The sequence below is a fragment of the Lissotriton vulgaris genome, chromosome 5, assembly GCF_964263255.1.
Source record: "Lissotriton vulgaris chromosome 5, aLisVul1.2, whole genome shotgun sequence".
Classification (NCBI taxonomy): domain Eukaryota; kingdom Metazoa; phylum Chordata; class Amphibia; order Caudata; family Salamandridae; genus Lissotriton; species Lissotriton vulgaris.
The window spans coordinates 1997251240-1997274800 of NC_141693.1; the positions used below are offsets into that span (position 1 = coordinate 1997251240).

At 49.3% G+C, this 23561-nt stretch overlaps 1 protein-coding gene across 2 annotated transcripts in view; it reads right to left on the reverse strand.

Moving 5' to 3' along the window:
• The window catches only part of NTNG2 (netrin G2), a 278222-nt gene that overhangs the window by 106725 nt on the left and 147936 nt on the right, over window positions 1-23561 (reverse strand). For both annotated transcript variants that reach the window (XM_086924769.1, XM_086924770.1), the window contains exon 3: window positions 4744-4916. In XM_086924769.1, coding sequence (XP_086780895.1) covers window positions 4744-4916 — 173 coding nt within the window. The remainder of the gene's footprint in view (window positions 1-4743; window positions 4917-23561) is intronic.

Here is a 23561-nt window from a genome sequence, read left to right on the forward strand (position 1 = left end):
AGGCCAGCTCTCCCCACCACAGGACACAAACCAGGCAGCAGCAGTGCCAGCTTCCCCCACCACAGGACACAAACCAGGCTGCAGCAGTGCCAGCTCTCCCCACCACAGGACACAAACCAGGCAGCAGCAGTGCCAGCTTCCTCCACCACAGGACACAAACCAGGCAGCAGCAGGCTAGCTTCCTCCACCACAGGACACAAACCAGGCAGCAGCAGTGCCAGCTCTCCCCACCACAGGACACAAACCAGGCAGCAGCAGTGCCAGCTCTCCCCACCACAGGACACAAACCAGGCAGCAGCAGTGCCAGCTTCCCCCACCACAGGACACAAACCAGGCAGCAGCAGGCCAGCTTTGCTTCCTCACAGAAGAGGTACACGGTGGTGATAGCAAAGCAAGCCACCCACTGTCGCAGCCAGCAGCAAGTGCAACCTCCCATTCCCAGCAAAACAATCCACCTGAGCAGACTGGTCAAGCTTTCGTCAGTCACAGGACATGCAAAGTGAAGGCATAAGTGACATGCAGAGTGAGTGCTTTACTCACTGATGGGTATGAATGGATGGGTGAGTGAGTGAATATGCACCTATAGACACAAATCCCACTTAGAAGACATGATGAACTGGAGACCAGAGGCTTGTTTCATAAATGTACTGGAGGCGCACGGACCGGAGGCTACCTTCATAAAAGTATTGGGGTCGCGCAGCTTCATAACTGTAATGAAGGCTCCTAGACCAGAGGCTACCTTCATGAATGAAGTGGAGGTCAATAGAGAAGGCTAGCTCCATGAATGAAGTGTAGAGAGAAGGCTAACTTCATGAATGAAGTGGAGGTCAAAAGTTAGAAGGCTAGCTCCATGAATGGAGTGGAGGCCAATAGAGAAGGCTAGCTCCATGAATGGAGTGGAGGCCAACAGAAAGAAGGCTGGCTTCATGAATGAAGTGGAGGCCAATAGAGAAGGCTAGCTCCATGAATGGAGTGGAGGCCAACAGAAAGAAGGCTGGCTCCATGAATGAAGTGGAGGCCAATAGAGAGAAGGCTAGCTCCATGAATGAAGTGGAGGCCAATAGAGAAGGCTAGCTCCATGAATGAAGTGGTGGCCAATAGAGAGAAGGCTAGCTCCTTGAATGAAGTGGTGGCCAATAGAGAGAAGGCTAGCTCCATGAATGGAGTGGAGGCCAATAGAGAAGGCTGGCTTCATGAATGGAGTGGAGGCCAATAGAGAGAAGGCTAGCTCCATGAATGAAGTGGAGACCATTAGAGAGAAGGCTAGCTCCTTGATTGAAGTGGAGACCATTAGAGAGAAGGCTAACTCCATGAATGGAGTGGAGGCCAATAGAGAAGGCTGGCTCCATGAATGTGCCAGAGGTACGCAGATCAGAGGCTAGGTTCATACATGCAGAGGGGAGCTACAGGTCAGAGTCCAGCCTCCTAATGTAGCAGGGTCTCCCTCAGGACCAAAGCTAGCTTCATATTGATCTTGAGGCCCACAGACTGGCTACTCACAGGATGCAAGGGCCTTTCCGGGAGATGATGCTGGGGCGGCCTGAAGAAAGTCTTGCAGGGGTACGATCTCACAGAGGCTCTGTCCCAGAGTTATGAATCCCTGGCGCTGCCATTCATCACGTAAGGCGGCGCAAGGCAATACAAGGGCTTCAGTGAGGTTTACTGAGCCATCTTGCTTGGCTCTGTGCGGCTTTGCAAAGCCAGGATGATGCAATGCAGCTCAAGTCGCTGCCTTGCGTTATTATGCATCGGGAAGACGCTGGGGTGGAGTATGGGCGTTCCTATGCATCCACCCCTGGATTCTTAGAGTTACTACGACTACAAAACCTGGGAATGCGCCAAAATCGCACGCCTTCGCAACAGCAGTATAATAAGGAGGAATATGTTTATTTCTCCTCTTTGTGTCCTCTTTATACATGTGCGGCATTCTGCAGCACAGATAGAGAGAGGAAAATGCCTCAGAGGATTGTTTGTGGGCAGGAAGGTGTCCTTTCCTGCACGAAAACAATGCTGGTTGTAACGCGGGCACCCTGACACGATGGTGCATGGCTGCCTCCATTGGCGCTAGGCTGCACTGTGCTGGTGCTAGGCTGCACTGTGCTGGTGCTAGGCTGCACTGTGCTGGTGCTAGGCTGCACTGTGCTGGTGCTATGCTGCACTGTGTTGGTGCTAAGCTGCACTTTGCTGGTGTTAGGCTGCACTGTGCTGGTGCTAGGCTGCACTGTGTTGGTGCTAGGCTGCACTGTGCTGGTGCTAGGTTGCACTGTGTTGGCGCTAGGCTGCACTGTGCTGGTGCTAGGCAGCACTGTGCGGGTGCTAGGCTGCACTGTGTTGATGCTAGGCTGCACTGTGCTGGTGCTAGGCTGCACTGTGTTGGTGCTAGGCTGCACTGTGCTGGTGCGAGGCTGCACTTTGTTGACGATAGGCTGCACTGTGCTGGCGCTAGGCTGTACTGTGCTGGTGCTAGGCTGCACTGTGCTTGTGCTAGGCTGCACTGTGTTGGTGCTAGGCTGCACTGTGCTGGTGCTAGGCTGCACTGTGTTGGTGCTAGGCTGCACTGTGCTGGTGCTAGGCTGCACTGTGCTTGTGCTAGGCTGCACTGTGCTGGTGCTAGGCTGCACTGTGCTTGTGCTAGGCTGCACTGTGCTGGTGCTAAGATGCACTGTGTTGGTGCTAGGCTGCACTGTGCTGGTGCTAGGCTGCACTGTGCTGGCGCTAGGCTGCACTGTGTTGGTGCTAGGCTGCACTGTGCTGGTGCTAGGCTGCACTGTGTTGGTGCTAGGCTGCACTGTGCTGGTGCTAGACTGCACTGTGCTGGTGCTAGGCTGCACTGTGCTTGTACTAGGCTGCACTGTGCTGGTGCTAGGCTGCACTGTGTGTGCCAGCACAGAGAGAGAGCAAGAAGGCGCTATTTCTTAGTAAATATGGTGCATCTCTGCTCTCTCTATTGACCCAGCAAAACAAGTTGTCAATGTCAAATAATAGTGAATCTGGTCCCTGGTGAATAAGGAAAGTAATCTCACAGCGGCCTGGTGAATAAGGACAGTAATCTCACAGCGGTCTAGTGAATAAAGACAGTAATCTCACAGCGGCCTGGTGAATAAGGATAGTAATCTCACAGCGGTCTAGTGAATAAAGACAGTAATCTCACAGCGGACTGGTGAATAAGGACAGTAATCTCACAGCGGCCTGGTGAATAAAGACAGTAATCTCACAGCGGCCTGGTGAATAAGGACAGTAATCTCACAGCGGTCGGGTGAATAAAGACAGTAATCTCACAGCGGCCTGGTGAATAAGGACAGTAAACTCACAGCGGTCTGGTGAATAAAGACAGTAATCTCACAGCGGCCTGGTGAATAAGTATAGTAATCTCACAGCGGTCTAGTGAATAAAAGAATGTAATCTCACAGCGGCCTGGTGAATAAAGACAGTAATCTCACAGCGGCCCGGTGAATAAGGACAGTAATCTCACAGCGGTCTGGTGAATAAAGACAGTAATCTCACAGCGGCCTGGTGAATAAGGACAGTAATCTCACAACGGCCTGGTTAATAAGGACAGTAATCTCACAGCGGTCTGGTGAATAAAGACAGTAATCTCACAGCGGCCTAGTGAATAAGGACAATAATCTCACAGCCGTCTGGTGAATAAAGACAGTAATCTCACAGCGGCCAGGTGAATAAGGACAGTAATCTCACAGTGGCCAGGTGAATAAGGATAGTAATCTCACAGCGGCCAGGTGAATTAGGACAGTAATCTCACAGCAGTCTCGTGAAGTTAGACAGTAATCTCACAGAGAGGCCTACAGGCAGTAATCACGGTGGTGTTTCAAAAAACAACAGAATACACTGATCGGTAATTTCACAGCGGCCTGGTGATTAAGGACAGTAATCTCACAGTGGCCTGGTGAAAAAGGACAGTAATCTCACAGCTGTCTGGTGAATAAGGACAGTAATCTCACAGTGGTCTGGTGAATAAGGACAGTAATCTCACAGCGGCCAGGTGAATAAGGACAGTAATCTCACAGCGGTCTGGTGAATAAAGACAGTAATCTCACAGCGGTCTGGTGAATAAAGACAGTAATCATACAGCTGCCTGGTGAATAAGGACAGTAATCTCACAGTGGTCTGGTGAATAAAGACAGTAATCTCACAGCGGCCAGGTGAATAAGGACAGTAATCTCACAGCGGCCAGGTGACTGAGGACAGTAATCTCACAGCAGTCTCATGAATTTAGACAGTAATCTCACAGAGAGGCCTACAGACAGTAATCACGGTGGTATTTCCAAAAACAACAGAATACACTGAACCACCCTTTGTAGTCAACCACAGAGGTGGGGGTCACCCCTATGTGGACCTCAGAACACTCCCTCGACTGATGGGAAGTAGGGGTTTAATACATGACATAACTCACAGACGAGCTGTTAACTGCCCTGGTGACCAGTTGGACAAAGTGGTGGTCAGTTCTCAGACCAGTCCCTGTAGATGTCAACATTTCTACACCTGATGACACAGAAATCATGGGAGACGTCTGCTATCCCCAACATTTATCAGAATGTATGTCATGTGAGTACTACTCTCCACTACCTAGAACGGCTGAGAGTCCAGAGGGGCTGAGAAGGTGGTTCAGGCCCCAGGTGAACACTCAAGGTAGGTGGCGGGCATGACTCCTGGGCCTATTGAGGTCACCACTCAACAAGTTGGCATTGGTTAAGCATGTCTGGGAAAGGAGGTGCTTGTACCTACATGCGTTGGGTGATCCATGGGGCGTGGGGGTGTAGGCGCCAGCCCGCCACGACTTGGTGCGGAAGTTCTTCTTGCATTTGCCGCAGTCCTGCCCTGTTGTGTTGTGCTCACACTCGCACTGCAGGCTGCCGTCCCGGAAGGTGCAGCTGTTGGCGTGAAGGTTGCACTTGCACCTGTAGATAGACAACAGGGAGATAAACAGAGAGAAGGGGCGTCATCAGAGGATCAAACACACACTGGACCAGCTAATCCCACTGCGTCCTCAGTCAACCCCCATGCGGACAATGGAAGACCATGTCCATACACCCAACCATGGCCATCCACCCAACCATGGCCATCCACCCAACCATGGCCATCCACCCAACCATGGCCATCCGCCCAACCATGGCCATCCGCCCAACCATGGCCATCTGCCCAACCATGGCCATCCACCCAACCATGGCCATCCACCCAACCATGGCCATCCACCCAACCATGGCCATCCACCCAACCATGGCCATCCACCTAACCATGGCCATCCGCCCAACCATGGCCATCCACCCAACCATGGCCATCCACCCAACCATGGCCATCCGCCCAACCATGGCCATCCGCCCAACCATGGCCATCCGCCCAACCATGGGCATCCACCCAGCCATGGCTATCATCCAACCATGGCCATTCACCGAACCATGGCCATCCGCCCAACCATGACCATCCACCCAACCATGGCCATCCGCCCAACCATGGCCATCCACCGAACCATGGCCATCCGCCCAACCATGGCCATCCGCCCAACCATGGCCATCCTCCCAACCATGGCCATCCACCCAACCAATGCCATCCGCCCAACCCTGGCCATCCACCCAACCATGGCCATCCACCCAAACATGGCCATCCACCCGACCATGGCCATCCACCCAACCATGGCCATCCACCCAACCATGGCCATCCACCCAACCAGGCCATCCACCCAACCAGGCCATCAGCAGCTGTGAGGAGTGGGTTGGACTAGAGAGAAGTTGTCTTCACAGTCTGGTGTCCCTGAAATGTCTGTATGATTGAGGCAGAACAGGAGATGTCATTGATTCTGCCCAAGTCCTATTAGAATTTTAAATGAAAATGGCCTGTTAGTGTTCAGGGGCAGACTGAAGGACGGTCCACTACTGCATTAATAGCCCTCATAGACATGAGGGGCAGAAGCAAAGTGTCAAAGAACGATCATGTTCTCTCCATATCCTCTCCCCCCTACCTCCTGAGTGTGTGGGTCAGAGTAGGGATTCCCTGTTTGATTTCCCTCGATTCTTTTTCTTTTTGTCATGTTACATTTTTCTGCCCCCCCTCATCCCGCTGACCATCATGTGTACAGACGCAGACCCGTGTGACTAGCTTGATAGTGCCCTTCATTGTCCTTTAAGGGCCCCTGCCCCATGGGGACACCACATGCTATGTACCTAGCACTCCTTCTCATCTCGCACTGTGCGTTTCTGTACAGTATTACAGTTTCACATTTGGTACCTTATGTTCTACGTTCCTCCTTCACCTATACGCTGTTTTATTTTAATCTTCAAAAAAAGAATTGTGAGGAAAAAAAACAATAATGGGCTGCGCCAAGTGTCCGTCATACATTTGAGGGTGGAGAAGAAGCCAAATAGAAATGTGTGAGACCAATGAACGTGCAAACATCTGGGGGCAGATGTAAAGCCCCAGTAAGCATGTGTGGGTGAGGCAACAGCCCCAATGAATAAGAGGTGACACAGCTAATGCCCAATAAATGTATGTATTTGTTTATATTTTTATTTATTTAAAACGTTTTATAGAGCGCGGACAAGACCCTTGCGGATATCAGAGCGCTTTACAGTACATGGGGATAATAGCGTCACAAGTACAAACTAGTACAGGAGTGATGTTAAAACAGTAGCGGTAAGTAGATCAGAACAAGAATAACATCAAAGGGACCGAGAAAAGCGGACTAGTACGATGACAGATAAAAACGAGCTGCGGAGCCATGAAAACGAGAGATAGGGTGCTATACATTGATAACAAGTACATAGGAACTCAAGGAAGCAAAGGTCTGTGTTTAAGAGAATTTTGCCATGAGAATGCCTTTTACTTCCCGTTTGAAAGCTGCAGTGGAAGGGTTCAGTCTTGTTCCGGGGGGGAGGGCATTCCATATCCTGGGTGCCATTCCAGAGAAGGAGCGCTTATACATTTTTTTCTTATAGAATCTTTGTGGCTTCAGAAGGAGGTTTTCCGAGCTTCTCGTGGATCATAGTCCGCCTGATAATGTAAGTTGTTGTGTGATATAGCTGGGTGTCTTATGGTGTACGGCCTTATGCTTCATGCACACTATTTTCAGGTGAATTCTGGTTTCAAATGGCAGCCAGTTTAGAGATTTAAGGTCAGGGGAGATGTGGGTGCTTCTTTTTGAACCAGTGATGAGTCTCGCTGCCGCGTTGGTAGAGGCTCTTAGGGGGGCAGTAGTAGCTGCAGGGAGACCGCAAAGCGAGACACTTCCGTAGTCCAAACGAGGTAGAACTAGAGCTTGCACCGCCATTTTGAAGTTGTTGGCCGGTAGGAAGGGTTTCATTTTCCTTAGTGTCTTAATCTGCAAGTTAGCTCCCTTAGTGGCGATCCCACTGTGTTTCTGCATGTTCAGGTTGCAGTCCAGTGTTATGCCCAGTGATTTCGCTGAGTCCACAATAGTTGGCTGAACGTTGAATGCCGTGAGGTGTTTGATCCTTCGTGCAATTTGGGGACTTTGGCAGGAGGGGCAATTAGGAGGAATTCAGTTTTAGAGGCGTTCAATTTGAGGTGATTCTCTGACAGCCATGTTTGGTTGGTCCTAAGGGTCGCGTTGAGAAGGTTGATGTCTTGAAGGGTGTTGATCTTAAGGTAGAGTTGGGTATCATCAGCGTAGAAGTGGAATTACACGTTGGACGTTTGAAGCAGATCTGTGAGTGGTTCCATGAATAAATTAAAAAGTGTTGGTGATAGCGAGGAACCTTGTGGCACGCCTAGCGAGACAGGCAAGGGTTTGGGGAAGGAGTTGTTGACCTTGAATTTTTGGGTTCGGTTTTGCAGAAAAGAGGTAAACCAGTTGAGCACCGATCCAGACAGGCCCATTCTAGAGCTCAGAAGATCTGACAGCTTCTTGTGTTTGAAAGTATCGAAGGCTGATGAGATAGTTTTATATGATTCAGAAAAGGGGGTGGTGATGAACAGAGTGTCTGAATTAAGCAGACCACTCTTACCCAGTCCAAAGATCAGGGCTTGATCCATCACCGTTTTTTAGCTCACTGCACCATCCCAGCTCAGAACTTGGCTATATGCAAATTAGTCTGACCCTGGCCCAGTGCATCATGGGAACAGGGCAGACCAAACTACCAAGCCAATTCTTATACTGGGAAGGAAACAAGCTACCGGGGACCGGTTTCTGGCCTTTCAGCCGTCTTCGGCCCGGCTTGCTTGAATCCTGATGGTGCAATGAGCTAGGGACTCACATCTGAGTATACCCTTCCAGGCTTATGGTGGACAAAAATGATTCAGAAAAGGGGGTGGTGATGAACAGAGTGTCTGAATTAAGCAGACCACTCTTACCCAGTCCAAAGATCAGGGCTTGATCCATCACCGTTTTTTAGCTCACTGCACCATCCCAGCTCAGAACTTGGCTATATGCAAATTAGTCTGACCCTGGCCCAGTGCATCATGGGAACAGGGCAGACCAAACTACCAAGCCAATTCTTATACTGGGAAGGAAACAAGCTACCGGGGACCGGTTTCTGGCCTTTCAGCCGTCTTCGGCCCGGCTTGCTTGAATCCTGATGGTGCAATGAGCTAGGGACTCACAGCTGAGTATACCCTTCCACGCTTATGGTGGATAAAAATGATTCAGAAAAGGGGGTGGTGATGAACAGAGTGTCTGAATTAAGCAGACCACTCTTACCCAGTCCAAAGATCAGGGCTTGATCCATCACCGTTTTTTAGCTCACTGCACCATCCCAGCTCAGAACTTGGCTATATGCAAATTAGTCTGACCCTGGCCCAGTGCATCATGGGAACAGGGCAGACCAAACTACCAAGCCAATTCTTATACTGGGAAGGAAACAAGCTACCGGGGACCGGTTTCTGGCATTTCAGTCGTCTTCGGCCTGGCTTGCTTGAATCCTGATGGTGCAATGAGCTAGGGACTCACAGCTGAGTATACCCTTCCACGCTTATGGTGGACAAAAATGATTCAGAAAAGGGGGTGGTGATGAACAGAGTGTCTGAATTAAGCAGACTACTCTTACCCAGTCCAAAGATCAGGGCTTGATCCATCACCGTTTTTTAGCTCACTGCACCATCCCAGCTCAGAACTTGGCTATATGCAAATTAGTCTGACCCTGGCCCAGTGCATCATGGGAACAGGGCAGACCAAACTACCAAGCCAATTCTTATACTGGGAAGGAAACAAGCTACCGGGGACCGGTTTCTGGCATTTCAGCCGTCTTCGGCCCGGCTTGCTTGAATCCTGATGGTGCAATGAGCTAGGGACTCACATCTGAGTATACCCTTCCAGGCTTATGGTGGACAAAAATGATTCAGAAAAGGGGGTGGTGATGAACAGAGTGTCTGAATTAAGCAGACCACTCTTACCCAGTCCAAAGATCAGGGCTTGATCCATCACCGTTTTTTAGCTCACTGCACCATCCCAGCTCAGAACTTGGCTATATGCAAATTAGTCTGACCCTGGCCCAGTGCATCATGGGAACAGGGCAGACCAAACTACCAAGCCAATTCTTATACTGGGAAGGAAACAAGCTACCGGGGACCGGTTTCTGGCATTTCAGTCGTCTTCGGCCTGGCTTGCTTGAATCCTGATGGTGCAATGAGCTAGGGACTCACAGCTGAGTATACCCTTCCACGCTTATGGTGGACAAAAATGATTCAGAAAAGGGGGTGGTGATGAACAGAGTGTCTGAATTAAGCAGACCACTCTTACCCAGTCCAAAGATCAGGGCTTGATCCATCACCGTTTTTTAGCTCACTGCACCATCCCAGCTCAGAACTTGGCTATATGCAAATTAGTCTGACCCTGGCCCAGTGCATCATGGGAACAGGGCAGACCAAACTACCAAGCCAATTCTTATACTGGGAAGGAAACAAGCTACCGGGGACCGGTTTCTGGCATTTCAGCCGTCTTCGGCCCGGCTTGCTTGAATCCTGATGGTGCAATGAGCTAGGGACTCACATCTGAGTATACCCTTCCAGGCTTATGGTGGACAAAAATGATTCAGAAAAGGGGGTGGTGATGAACAGAGTGTCTGAATTAAGCAGACCACTCTTACCCAGTCCAAAGATCAGGGCTTGATCCATCACCGTTTTTTAGCTCACTGCACCATCCCAGCTCAGAACTTGGCTATATGCAAATTAGTCTGACCATGGCCCAGTGCATCATGGGAACAGGGCAGACCAAACTACCAAGCCAGTTCTTATACTGGGAAGGAAACAAGCTATCGGGGACCGGTTTCTGGCATTTCAGCCGTCTTCGGCCCGGCTTGCTTGAATCCTGATGGTGCAATGAGCTAGGGACTCACATCTGAGTATACCCTTCCACGCTTATGGTGGACAAAAATGATTCAGAAAAGGGGATGGTGATGAACAGAGTGTCTGAATTAAGCAGACCACTCTTACCCAGTCCAAAGATCAGGGCTTGATCCATCACCGTTTTTTAGCTCACTGCACCATCCCAGCTCAGAACTTGGCTATATGCAAATTAGTCTGACCCTGGCCCAGTGCATCATGGGAACAGGGCAGACCAAACTACCAAGCCAATTCTTATGCTGGGAAGGAAACAAGCTACCGGGGACCGGTTTCTGGCATTTCAGCCGTCTTCGGCCCGGCTTGCTTGAATCCTGATGGTGCAATGAGCTAGGGACTCATATCTGAGTATACCCTTCCACGCTTATGGTGGACAAAAATGATTCAGAAAAGGGGGTGGTGATGAACAGAGTGTCTGAATTAAGCAGACCACTCTTACCCAGTCCAAAGATCAGGGCTTGATCCATCACCGTTTTTTAGCTCACTGCACCATCCCAGCTCAGAACTTGGCTATATGCAAATTAGTCTGACCCTGGCCCAGTGCATCATGGGAACAGGGCAGACCAAACTACCAAGCCAATTCTTATACTGGGAAGGAAACAAGCTACCGGGGACCGGTTCCTGGCATTTCAGCCGTCTTCGGCCCGGCTTGCTTGAATCCTGATGGTGCAATGAGCTAGGGACTCACATCTGAGTATACCCTTCCACGCTTATGGAGGACAAAAATGATTCAGAAAAGGGGGTGGTGATGAACAGAGTGTCTGAATTAAGCAGACCACTCTTACCCAGTCCAAAGATCAGGGCTTGATCCATCACCGTTTTTTAGCTCACTGCACCAACCCAGCTCAGAACTTGGCTATATGCAAATTAGTCTGACCCTGGCCCAGTGCATCATGGGAACAGGGCAGACCAAACTACCAAGCCAATTCTTATACTGGGAAGGAAACAAGCTACCGGGGACCGGTTTCTGGCATTTCAGCCGTCTTCGGCCCGGCTTGCTTGAATCCTGATGGTGCAATGAGCTAGGGACTCACATCTGAGTATACCCTTCCACGCTTATGGTGGACAAAAATGATTCAGAAAAGGGGTGGTGATGAACAGAGTGTCTGAATTAAGCAGACCACTCTTACCCAGTCCAAAGATCAGGGCTTGATCCATCACCGTTTTTTAGCTCACTGCATCATCTAAGCTCAGAACTTGGCTATATGCAAATTAGTCTGACCCTGGCCCAGTGCATCATGGGAACAGGGCAGACCAAACTACCAAGCCAATTCTTATACTGGGAAGGAAACAAGCTACCGGGGACCGGTTTCTGGCATTTCAGCCGTCTTCGCCCGGCTTGCTTGAATCCTGATGGTGCAATGAGCTAGGGACTCACATCTGAGTATACCCTTCCACCCCCTTTTCTGAATCGTTTTTGGCCACTATAGGTGTGGCAGGGTTTATTCAGACATGAGTCCCTTTCTCACTGCACCATCAGGATTCAAGCAAGCCGGGCTGAAGACGGCTGAAATGCCAGAAACCGGTCCCCGGTAGCTTGTCTCCTTTCTGGTGAAGAATTGGCTTGGTAGTTTAGTCTGCCCTGTTCCCATGATGCACTGGGCCAGGGACAGACTGATTTGCATATAGCCAGGTTCTGAGCTGGGATGGTGCAGTGAGATAAATAACGGTGATGGATCAATTCCTGATCTTTGGACTGGGTAAGAGTGGTCTGCTTAATTCAGACACTCTGTTCATCACCACCCCCTTTTCTGAATCGTTTTTGGCCACTATAGGTGTGGCAGGGTATACTCAGACATGAGTCCCTTTCTCACTGCACCATCAGGATTCAAGCAAGCCGGGCCGAAGACGGCTGAAATGCCAGAAAGCGGTCCCCGGTAGCTTGTCTCCTTTCTGGTGAAGAATTGGCTTGGTAGTTTAGTCTGCCCTGTTCCCATGATGCACTGGGCCAGGGACAGACTGATTTGCATATAGCCAGGTTCTGAGCTGGGATGGTGCAGTGAGATAAATAACGGTGATGGATCAAGCCCTGATCTTTGGACTGGGTAAGAGTGGTCTGCTTAATTCAGACACTCTGTTCATCACCACCCCCTTTTCTGAATCGTTTTTGGCCACTATAGGTGTGGCAGGGTATACTCAGACATGAGTCCCTTTCTCACTGCACCATCAGGATTCAAGCAAGCCGGGCCGAAGACAGCTGAAATGCCAGAAACCGGTCCCCGGTAGCTTGTCTCCTTTCTGGTGAAGAATTGGCTTGGTAGTTTAGTCTGCCCTGTTCCCATGATGCACTGGGCCAGGGACAGACTGATTTGCATATAGCCAGGTTCTGAGCTGGGATGGTGCAGTGAGATAAATAACGGTGATGGATCAAGCCCTGATCTTTGGACTGGGTAAGAGTGGTCTGCTTAATTCAGACACTCTGTTCATCACCACCCCCTTTTCTGAATCGTTTTTGGCCACTATAGGTGTGGCAGGGTATACTCAGACATGAGTCCCTTTCTCACTGCACCATCAGGATTCAAGCAAGCCGGGCCGAAGACGGCTGAAATGCCAGAAACCGGTCCCCGGTAGCTTGTCTCCTTTCTGGTGAAGAATTGGCTTGGTAGTTTAGTCTGCCCTGTTCCCATGATGCACTGGGCCAGGGACAGACTGATTTGCATATAGCCAGGTTCTGAGCTGGGATGGTGCAGTGAGATAAATAACGGTGATTGATCAAGCCCGGATCTTTGGACTGGGTAAGAGTGGTCTGCTTAATTCAGACACTCTGTTCATCACCACCCCCTTTTCTGAATCGTTTTGGCCACTATAGGTGTGGCAGGGTATACTCAGACATGAGTCCCTTTCTCACTGCTCCATCAGGATTCAAGCAAGCCGGGCCGAAGACGGCTGAAATGCCAGAAACCGGTCCCCGGTAGCTTGTCTCCTTTCTGGTGAAGAATTGGCTTGGTAGTTTAGTCTGCCCTGTTCCCATGATGCACTGGGCCAGGGACAGACTGATTTGCATATAGCCAGGTTCTGAGCTGGGATGGTGCAGTGAGATAAATAACGGTGATGGATCAAGCCCTGATCTTTGGACTGGGTAAGAGTGGTCTGCTTAATTCAGACACTCTGTTCATCACCACCCCCTTTTCTGAATCGTTTTTGGCCACTATAGGTGTGGCAGGGTATACTCAGACATGAGTCCCTTTCTCACTGCACCATCAGGATTCAAGCAAGCCGGGCCGAAGACAGCTGAAATGCCAGAAACCGGTCCCCGGTAGCTTGTCTCCTTTCTGGTGAAGAATTGGCTTGGTAGTTTAGTCTGCCCTGTTCCCATGATGCACTGGGCCAGGGACAGACTGATTTGCATATAGCCAGGTTCTGAGCTGGGATGGTGCAGTGAGATAAATAACGGTGATGGATCAAGCCCTGATCTTTGGACTGGGTAAGAGTGGTCTGCTTAATTCAGACACTCTGTTCATCACCACCCCCTTTTCTGAATCGTTTTTGGCCACTATAGGTGTGGCAGGGTATACTCAGACATGAGTCCCTTTCTCACTGCACCATCAGGATTCAAGCAAGCCGGGCCGAAGACGGCTGAAATGCCAGAAACCGGTCCCCGGTAGCTTGTCTCCTTTCTGGTGAAGAATTGGCTTGGTAGTTTAGTCTGCCCTGTTCCCATGATGCACTGGGCCAGGGACAGACTGATTTGCATATAGCCAGGTTCTGAGCTGGGATGGTGCAGTGAGATAAATAACGGTGATTGATCAAGCCCGGATCTTTGGACTGGGTAAGAGTGGTCTGCTTAATTCAGACACTCTGTTCATCACCACCCCCTTTTCTGAATCGTTTTGGCCACTATAGGTGTGGCAGGGTATACTCAGACATGAGTCCCTTTCTCACTGCTCCATCAGGATTCAAGCAAGCCGGGCCGAAGACGGCTGAAATGCCAGAAACCGGTCCCCGGTAGCTTGTCTCCTTTCTGGTGAAGAATTGGCTTGGTAGTTTAGTCTGCCCTGTTCCCATGATGCACTGGGCCAGGGACAGACTGATTTGCATATAGCCAGGTTCTGAGCTGGGATGGTGCAGTGAGATAAATAACGGTGATGGATCAAGCCCTGATCTTTGGACTGGGTAAGAGTGGTCTGCTTAATTCAGACACTCTGTTCATCACCACCCCCTTTTCTGAATCGAGATAGTTTTATATAGGATTGTATGTCCAATTGCAACCTCTTAAAAGCATTCCATTAAACTTTTGTCAGTCGAGATAAGCCCATGATTTATATGTGGGGTGGGAACTAAAGCCCCATAAATGTGTGGGTGGAGCTAAATTATCTTTAATCAGTGGGAGGAACTAAACCCGTAAATCATATCTGTGATTAGAGCTAATGCCCCAATCTTTGAATGGGAGGAGCTAGCATCTTTAAATGCCTAGAATGTGGCAGTAAGTGAAATATAAATGTAATTTAAACATATGTGTGGGTACAACTAAGCCCCATAAATGTGTAGGTTGAGCTAAATCACAGAAACGAGTGGGAGGAGCTAAAACCACCAATCATATATGTGAGCAGAGCTAATACATCAATATTTGAATGGGAGGAGCTGAAACTTTTCAATGCCTCGTCAGGAGTGGTAAGCGCTACATAAATGTAACTCAAACAAGTGTGTGAGTGGATGTATGACATTACAACGCATGCTTTTACCACGCATGCCTTTACAACGCGGTTTTTACAACGAAAACCTTTACAACGTATAGCGCTTTGTGGTGCTGGATAGTGAATAGTTTAATTTACTATTCCAACTCCAGTCCCTGTGGACACTAGGGAAGGTGTTGGATAGTAAATTAAACCTATTCCCTATCCTAGAGCGCCCCCCAGCGCAATGCGTTGTAATGGTTTGCATGGTAAAAGTTGCGTTGTAAAGGATGTTTCCCACATCAGTGGAACTAAAGCCTTAATAAAGTGGGGGTGGAGCTAAAGCATAAATAACACAGTGGGAGGAGCTAAACCTATGATATAGAAGTATGGTGGGGCAAAATCACCACTAAACTTATAGGGACGAGCACAAGCCTCTGACATCATGAACCGGAGTAGTTAAAGCCGCAACATGCTTATGTGGGCGGAGCTAAAACATGATACTATTAAATTTGACTTGTATACACTGAAATGAGAATGTTCTCTCTAAATAATAAAAAAAAATGTGGCGTCCACAGTGACCGGGCGCACCCTGGGTCTGCAGGGGGGACTTAATAATCACCTGCAAGGAGCCGAGGGCCATACATTGTTACAGAAGTCATTTCCTAGCGCCCCCTATGGCTGGTGGAGGTTTTCCGCTTGTCTTACATTTAAAACATTGAGGGCCTGAATCACACTTGGAGGAAATTCTTGACTTTAGAGGAGTTCACGGGTAGAATCCTTTCCTCTACTGTACCTCACCACCACCCTCTCCCCGGGCCACTGGTTCCCCTTGAACAAAAACCTGCAACACCAGTCTGTCTTATTCAGCACTTCAAATGGAAAAATAAGAGTGCTGGTACTCATTCTTTTGAAGTGCCAGTATGTGATGAAAAGTGATGGCCCCCACGGTTTGTGATGGAAAGTGCTTGTACTATCCAAGAGTACCAGTATGTGATGAAAAGTGCTGGTCCCCACTATCCAAGAGTGCCTGTTTGTGATTGAAAGTGCTTGTACTATCCAAGAGTACCTGTTTGTGATGGAAAGTGCTTGTACTATCCAAGAGTGGTTCTTTGTGTTGGAAAGTGCTTATACTATCCAAGTGTGCCTGTTTGTGACTGGGAATTGTGTGCCAGTACTTACTGTCCCTGTCTGCAACTGAGAAGTACTGACACCCTCTAGTTAAGGCTGCCAGTATGTGATGGAAAGTGCTTGTACTACCCAAGCATGCCTGTTTGTGACTGGGTAGTGAGTTCCAGTACTCACTGTCCCATGAACCCTGTTTGCAACTGAGAAGTGCTGACACCCTCTATCTAAGGGTATCAGTTTTTGATGAAAAGTGCCAATACTTACTATCCCACTGACTCAGAGTATTTACTTGCTAATGAGAAATGATAGTACGTGCTCGGAATTATAAGTGCCATTGCTCACTAGCTCACAGTGCCTGTTTCCTACTGAGAAGTGTCAGTACCCACGATCCAAGAACACCTGTTTGCAACTGGGAAGTGTAGACACTCACTATCCCAGAGTGCCTCTTAGTAACTTAGAAGTGCCAGTACTCACTATCCCAGAGTCCCTCTTAGTAACTTAGAAGTGTCAGTACTCACTATCCGAGTATCTCTTTGTAACTTAGAAGTGCCAGTACTCACTATGCCAGAGTGCCTCTTAGTTTCTAAGAAGTGCCAGTACTCACTATCCCAGAGTGCCTCTTAGTAACTTAGAAGTGCCAGTACTCCCTATCCCAGAGTGCCTCTTAGTAACTTAGAAGTGTCAGTACTCACTATCCCAGAGTGCCTCTAAGTAACTTAGAAGTGCCAGTACTCACTTTCCCAGAATGCCTCTTAGTAACTTAGAAGTGCCAGTACTCACTATCCCAGAGTGCCTCTTAGTTACTTAAAAGTTCCAGTACTCACTATCCCAGACTTAGAAGTGCCAGTACTCACTATCCCAGAGTGCTTCTTAGTAACTTAGAAGTGCCAGTACTCCCTATCCCAGAGTGCCTCTTAGTAACTTAGAAGTGCCAGTACTCACTATCCCGGAGTGCCTCTTAGTTACTTAAAAGTGCCAGTACTCCCTATCCCAGAGGGCCTCTTAGTAACTTAGAAGTGCCAGTACTCACTATCCCAGAAGGCCTCTTAGTAACTTGGAAGTGCCGGTACTCACTATCCCAGAGTTAGAAGTGCCAGTACTCCCTATCCCAGAGTGCCTCTTAGTAACTTAGAAGTGTCAGTACTCACTATCCCAGAGTGCCTCTAAGTAACTTAGAAGTGCCAGTACTCACTATCCTAGAGTGCTTCTTAGTAACTTAGAAGTGCCAGTACTCACTATCACAGAGGGCCTCTTAGTGACTTAGAAGTGCCAGTACTCACTATCCCAGAGTTAGAAGTGCCAGTACTCCCTATCCCAGAGTGCCTCTTAGTAACTTAGAAGTGCCAGTACTCACTATCCCGGAGTGCCTCTTAGTTACTTAAAAGTGCCAGTACTCCCTATCCCAGAGGGCCTCTTAGTAACTTAGAAGTGCCAGTACTCACTATCCCAGAAGGCCTCTTAGTAACTTGGAAGTGCCGGTACTCACTATCCCAGAGTTAGAAGTGTCAGTACTCACTATCCCAGAGTGCCTCTTAGTAACTGAGAAGTGCCAGTACTCCCCATCCCAGAGTGCCTCTTGGTAACTTAGAAGTGCCAGTACTCACTATCCCGGAGTGCCTCTTAGTTACTTAGAAGTGCCAGTACTCACTATCCCAGAGGGCCTCTTACTAACTTTGAAGTGCCAGTACTCACGATCCCAGAGGGCCTCTTAGTAACTTAGAAGTGCCAGTACTCACTATCCCGGAGTTAGAAGTGCCAGTACTCACTATCCCAGAGTGCTTCTTAGTAACTTAGAAGTGCCAGTACTCACTATCCCAGAGTGCCTCTTAGTTACTTAGAAGTGCCAGTACTCACTATCCCAGAGTTAGAAGTGCCAGTACTCACTATCCCAGAGTGCCTCTTAGTAACTTAGAAGTACCAGTACTCACTATCCCGGAGTGCCTTTTAGTAACTTAGAAGTGCCAGTACTCACAATCCAAAAGTGCTTGCTTGTGACTGAGGCGTTCCAGTGCTCACTATCCCGGAGTGCCTTTTAGTTACTTAGAAGTGCCAGTACTCACTATCCCAGAGTGCCTCTTAGTTACTTAGAAGTGCCAGTACTCACTATCCCAGAGTTAGAAGTGCCAGTACTCACTATCCCAGAGTGCCTCTTAGTAACTTAGAAGTACCAGTACTCACTATCCCGGAGTGCCTTTTAGTTACTTAGAAGTGCCAGTACTCCCTATCCCAGAGGGCCTCTTAGTAACTTAGAAGTGCCAGTACTCACTATCCCAGAAGGCCTCTTAGTAACTTGGAAGTGCCGGTACTCACTATCCCAGAGTTAGAAGTGTCAGTACTCACTATCCCAGAGTGCCTCTTAGTAACTGAGAAGTGCCAGTACTCCCCATCCCAGAGTGCCTCTTGGTAACTTAGAAGTGCCAGTACTCACTATCCCGGAGTGCCTCTTAGTTACTTAGAAGTGCCAGTACTCACTATCCCAGAGGGCCTCTTACTAACTTTGAAGTGCCAGTACTCACGATCCCAGAGGGCCTCTTAGTAACTTAGAAGTGCCAGTACTCACTATCCCGGAGTTAGAAGTGCCAGTACTCACTATCCCAGAGTGCTTCTTAGTAACTTAGAAGTGCCAGTACTCACTATCCCAGAGTGCCTCTTAGTTACTTAGAAGTGCCAGTACTCACTATCCCAGAGTTAGAAGTGCCAGTACTCACTATCCCAGAGTGCCTCTTAGTAACTTAGAAGTACCAGTACTCACTATCCCGGAGTGCCTTTTAGTTACTTAGAAGTGCCAGTACTCACTATCCCAGAGGGCTTCTTAGTAACTTAGAAGTGCCAGTACTCACAATCCAAAAGTGCTTGCTTGTGACTGAGGCGTTCCAGTGCTCACTATCCCTTAGTGCATGTTTTCAGCTGAGAAATGGCGCATCTTGCTATACCTGGTGCCTGTTTGTGACCGAGAAGTGCCAGTACTCACATTCCAAGAGTATTCTGAGCGTCTGTTTTCCCAATACCTAAGCTGAATAAATTAAAAGTAGTTTGTTCTATATGTTTTGAAACTTTTGTATTATTCCATTAGTATTGAATCTTGGAACCTTGTCAATCATTAGCAAACACTTTGCTTCTGGAAAGTACTGGTGCTCACTATCCAAGAGCCCGTGCTTGCTATTGTAATGAGAAGTGCCGGTACTCACTATCCAAGGGCCCGTGCTTGCTAATGTAATGAGAAGTGCCGGTACTCACTGGCCAAGTGTGTCCGTTTGTTATTAGAAGTGCCCGAACTCACCGTCCGAGAGAACCTGTTGCCCACTGAGAATGCGACTGCCCGAGGCTATTCAGTGGCCATCAGGAGGGCGGGATCTTAGTCACAGAGGGCTGCCCCCGATCCTTGCTGTGGCCAGCCACTCCTCCCCAGGGCAGGCGTTGCCCGGTTGGAGGTTGGGGGGTCCATGATGCGCGTCCGGGGCGGCTAGGTGGGGTTAGAGGGTATATCTCTACCCCTCGCCATTGTCCAGGCCTCTTTTTGCCGCTCCGGACGTGGTGCACACTTCGTCGGGACACTCTTTCCCTCCCTTCCTCTAACCTAGGGTGTCTGCTTGGGGGGGCTCCTGTGGGAGCTTTAATGTGTTCCTTTTTCTTTGCAAGCGGAGTTACAGGGCGATCCGGAAGCAGAGAGGTGCAACACTGTACTTCAGCGGGCACATAGGGGAGCCAGAGCCTAACCTCGAACCTCATGGGAGGTCCAGGAACTCGTGTCGGCGCCCCAGTAGTCCTTCGGGCGGTTGTGGGCCTGTGCAACCGGGGGTTTGCCTAGATACGCCCTGCAAGGGGCGTGAGAAGTGTGATTACCATAATGGTGCAGCAGTTGGGTGGTTCGCCACTGTGCTGATTGGCTCATCAGGCGGGCAGGTGGCGAGAATGCGGCATGCCCTGGATCGCCCGTAAGATAACCCACCGTGATTACATATGTTGTATGTCATAAACCTGCAGCAACTTTTTCCAATCTTAACACTTGTGTCTGTCAGTTTTGCGGGTTGTTGGCTTGTTGGGGCGGGGGGTGGAGTTCCTGTTGCCCTGATGTGACTGGGGCCGATTCTCTCCCAGCCCCATTGCACACCCTGCACCCCTTCAGCGAGACGGGACACTCTTCCTTTCAGGTTCAAAGTGCCGGCACTCATACCTGAGAGCACCTGTCCATCTAATGCACGGGTCATGTTCACAAACCCGTGACCCTCGACACATTCCGCACTCGGCTCCACGCTGTGGTACGCCTGCCTTGCACAGAGCTGCTTACCACAGCGGGAGCACCTGCAGCACGATTACCCGCGTGAGCTGTTTTATTTTGAAAATCCCATTAATCAGAAAAATGCAAAACCAGAAAAAAAATCAAAATGAAGGCGTTGTGGCGACCAGCGCCGCGCGCGGCAGAGAACACCTGATAAATTAGGTCTTGCTATGGCGAGGGGGGTCGGGTGGGGCTGCAGGCGCCTCCTTCAGTGCGACACGTGCAAATAAACACATTACAGGGTGTGTTGTTCGCTGCTTGCACACACCTCACTCCCAAAGCGCTACGACTCCAGCAGCTAAATCAACCGTTCAAGCACTGGACCCCTCATGGGCGAACACTCACGGGGACCGGCCGTGCTAACAAACCGCCCCTCACCTGGGGCCATATGTATCATACTATCGTTTTGCGAATTCCAAATAGCGAATTTTAAGGAATCGCTATTTGGAAATCGCAAAACGGTATGTATGTAAATTATTTGCTATTTTTTAGCGATTTCCAATAATTCCTTATTTGCGAATTCGCAAGTTGTGAATTCGCAAATAAGGAATACATCCCATTCATTTCTAAGGGCCTCTTGGCCCATAGAAATGAAAGGCAAAATTGCGATTAGCAATTTGCTAATCGCAAATTTAGCGAATTTTCCAGGGTGCAGGGGTGTCTCAAGAACACCCTGCTGCACCCCTGAAAATGACATGTGTGCGCATATGGCGCACATACATGCCCAAAGGGCATGTATGAGCGTTACATGGCACCTTTTGTTTTAAAAAAAAATGCTTTTTTAAAAGAATTCGCAATTTACCACCAACTACAAGTTGGTGGTAATTTGCGACATCTTATTCCAAAATCGCAATTTTTGAATATTTCATACATATCATTTAGGAAATCGCATTTTGCGATTTCCTAAATGCTTGTGCAATGTTAAGGAATCGCAACATTTGCGATTCCTTAACATTTGCGATGCGATAATTTCATACATCGCATTTCACGTTTTTCTTGTCGCAAACGCTGCGAATTTCCGATTCGCAGCGTTTGCGACAAGAAAAACGCTTCATACATATGGCCCCTGGTCATATAAATAGCCCCTCGAGTCTCACCCGCCCTGGAGATAGAGGTGCTTGTTTACCTTCTCCGTATAGCGCCGAAAGGCCTTGAAAAGAAGACAGAACGCTACAGCTGTTCACCGCAGCCCTCCCACTTGGAGAGTTGTGGTTTTATTTGTCCAGCGGTGTATGCGGTGACTCCTCTTCCAGGGCAAAGGTGCCAGGGGCAGGGTACCCCTAGTAAACCCCTAGACTGATGCTAAAACAAGCCCCCTGTTTGTCCTTGGGTGGGGGCTCGGATCCGGCGCCATGCTTTAACTCCCCTCCCCCTCTTTGAGTGAATGCACGCGGCCCCCCATAATATGGCCTTTCCCTCCTTCCACATTGAGTGTGTGGTAGGAAATGTGAGGTCGAAACACTTTTTTTTCCACTGTAAAAAACCCGTCCTGCTCCTGCAGTGGTGACTTTTTCCTGCCCTCTTCCCTTTCCCTGCAGCTCCTGTTTTGGGCTCAGCGTGTCTGACATGACTGGGGTGAATACACCACACCCTGCCCAGCCCTGCCCGAGAGGGGCTGAAAGAAGCCCTCATCTTTATTCTGCCGGCGAAAGACAGAAAGGAAGCGTCACCACACAAGGAGGTCACTTTATTGTGTCTGGCTTAGAGGCTGGAATCCACACCCGCTCCCCTAATGTGAGCTGACGACCCGACCCGCTTTGGCAGGGACAGTCTCGACTTGTCAAGGGCTGCCCCCTCAACCCCACCCCACAAAAAAACCATGAAAATTGTACTTATCTAGCGCCCACTGCACCTGACGAAGTGTTGAAGCGCTTTGCAGTGATTAGCAGGCTACTCCGGAATCCAAGTGTTAGAATTGGAAATAATGCTCCATTGCTCGTATTTCCTTCTGTGTTAAGTTAGCATTCATGGCACCATTTTATTAGCAGCCGCCATTTTGTTCTATGGTCGAAGCTCAGCTCTTGTCTCATATTGCTTGCCTCAGCAGAAAACTTCCTCCATGCATCTTTAGTTTGTGTTCCTCCAAGGCCGAGTTCAGCGGCACTAATGAATGTACTCTCGATCGTGGCATTCCTTTGCAGTTAGAAAGGCTTGTTCCCACCTTCCAGAAAGTCGGGCAAAGGCAAAGTAACATTGGAGCAGAGATAAGATGTACACCGTCCCAGGACTGTAGCTCATCCTTCTGCGCCTCCTTTGTTTGCTAGCGCCGGGACTGGAAATTTCCAGGCTGGGCGTGTTCTTAGGGAATTGGAAATGCATAATTCTGGATGTCATGTTGGGGGAAGTCAGTCCCTTGGCAGCCATCTTGTGAGGCTGGTCAGACTGGGCTCGGCTGCGGCGCAATACTAATAGATAACTTTGGATTATATTCTCTTCTGTCTGACCGACTCTTCATTTGTTTGGAGGGCTGAGAGGTGGTCGCCAGTGACCCGGGTGGCCCTATTCGGGTCAGAATTCCCCTTTGCGACAGCAAAAAACGGTCGTACATATGCCCCCAAAAAGTTTTCAGTGAAGCACTCCAGTGACCATGAGTCAAGCGGCCACATCATAGTCCCATATCTAAGTCTGCAGCCATTTCTGTTTTTCATTCTGAGGAACCTGGTCATTCTGAGCTCCAGTTAACGCTAATTTTAGATGAGATCAGGACCCTAGAGGGCGCTCTGCTGCTGACCAGACCTAGGTCACTGGCCAAGTACCCAGCTCTGGTTAAATATGCAGTCGGGTTTTGGAGCCTCACAGGAAAGTGGCACAGTGGTTATGCCAGTAGGTGTTCCCACTCACCAGCCTTACTGGTCGCAAGGGATGACTGGCACGGTGAGGTAGACGGTGGCCTACAGAGGTCGAAATGGGCGGGATCTAAGGAGGACAGAGTGCCCGCCCCATTGCACGCAGGATCACAGATTAAATCACTGCATGGCGTCCTCCATTCCTAGTGTGGGCAGATTAAGTCACTGCCTTCTCTCCTCCATTCCTAGTGTGGGCAGATGAAGTCACTGCCTGGTGTCCTCCATTCCTAGTGTGGGCAGATTAAGTCACTGCCTTCTCTCCTCCATTCCTAGAGTGGGCAGATTAAGTCAGTGCCTTCTCTCCTCCATTCCTAGTGTGGGCAGATGAAGTCACTGCCTGGTGTCCTCCATTCCTAGTGTGGGCAGATTAAGTCACTGCCTTCTCTCCTC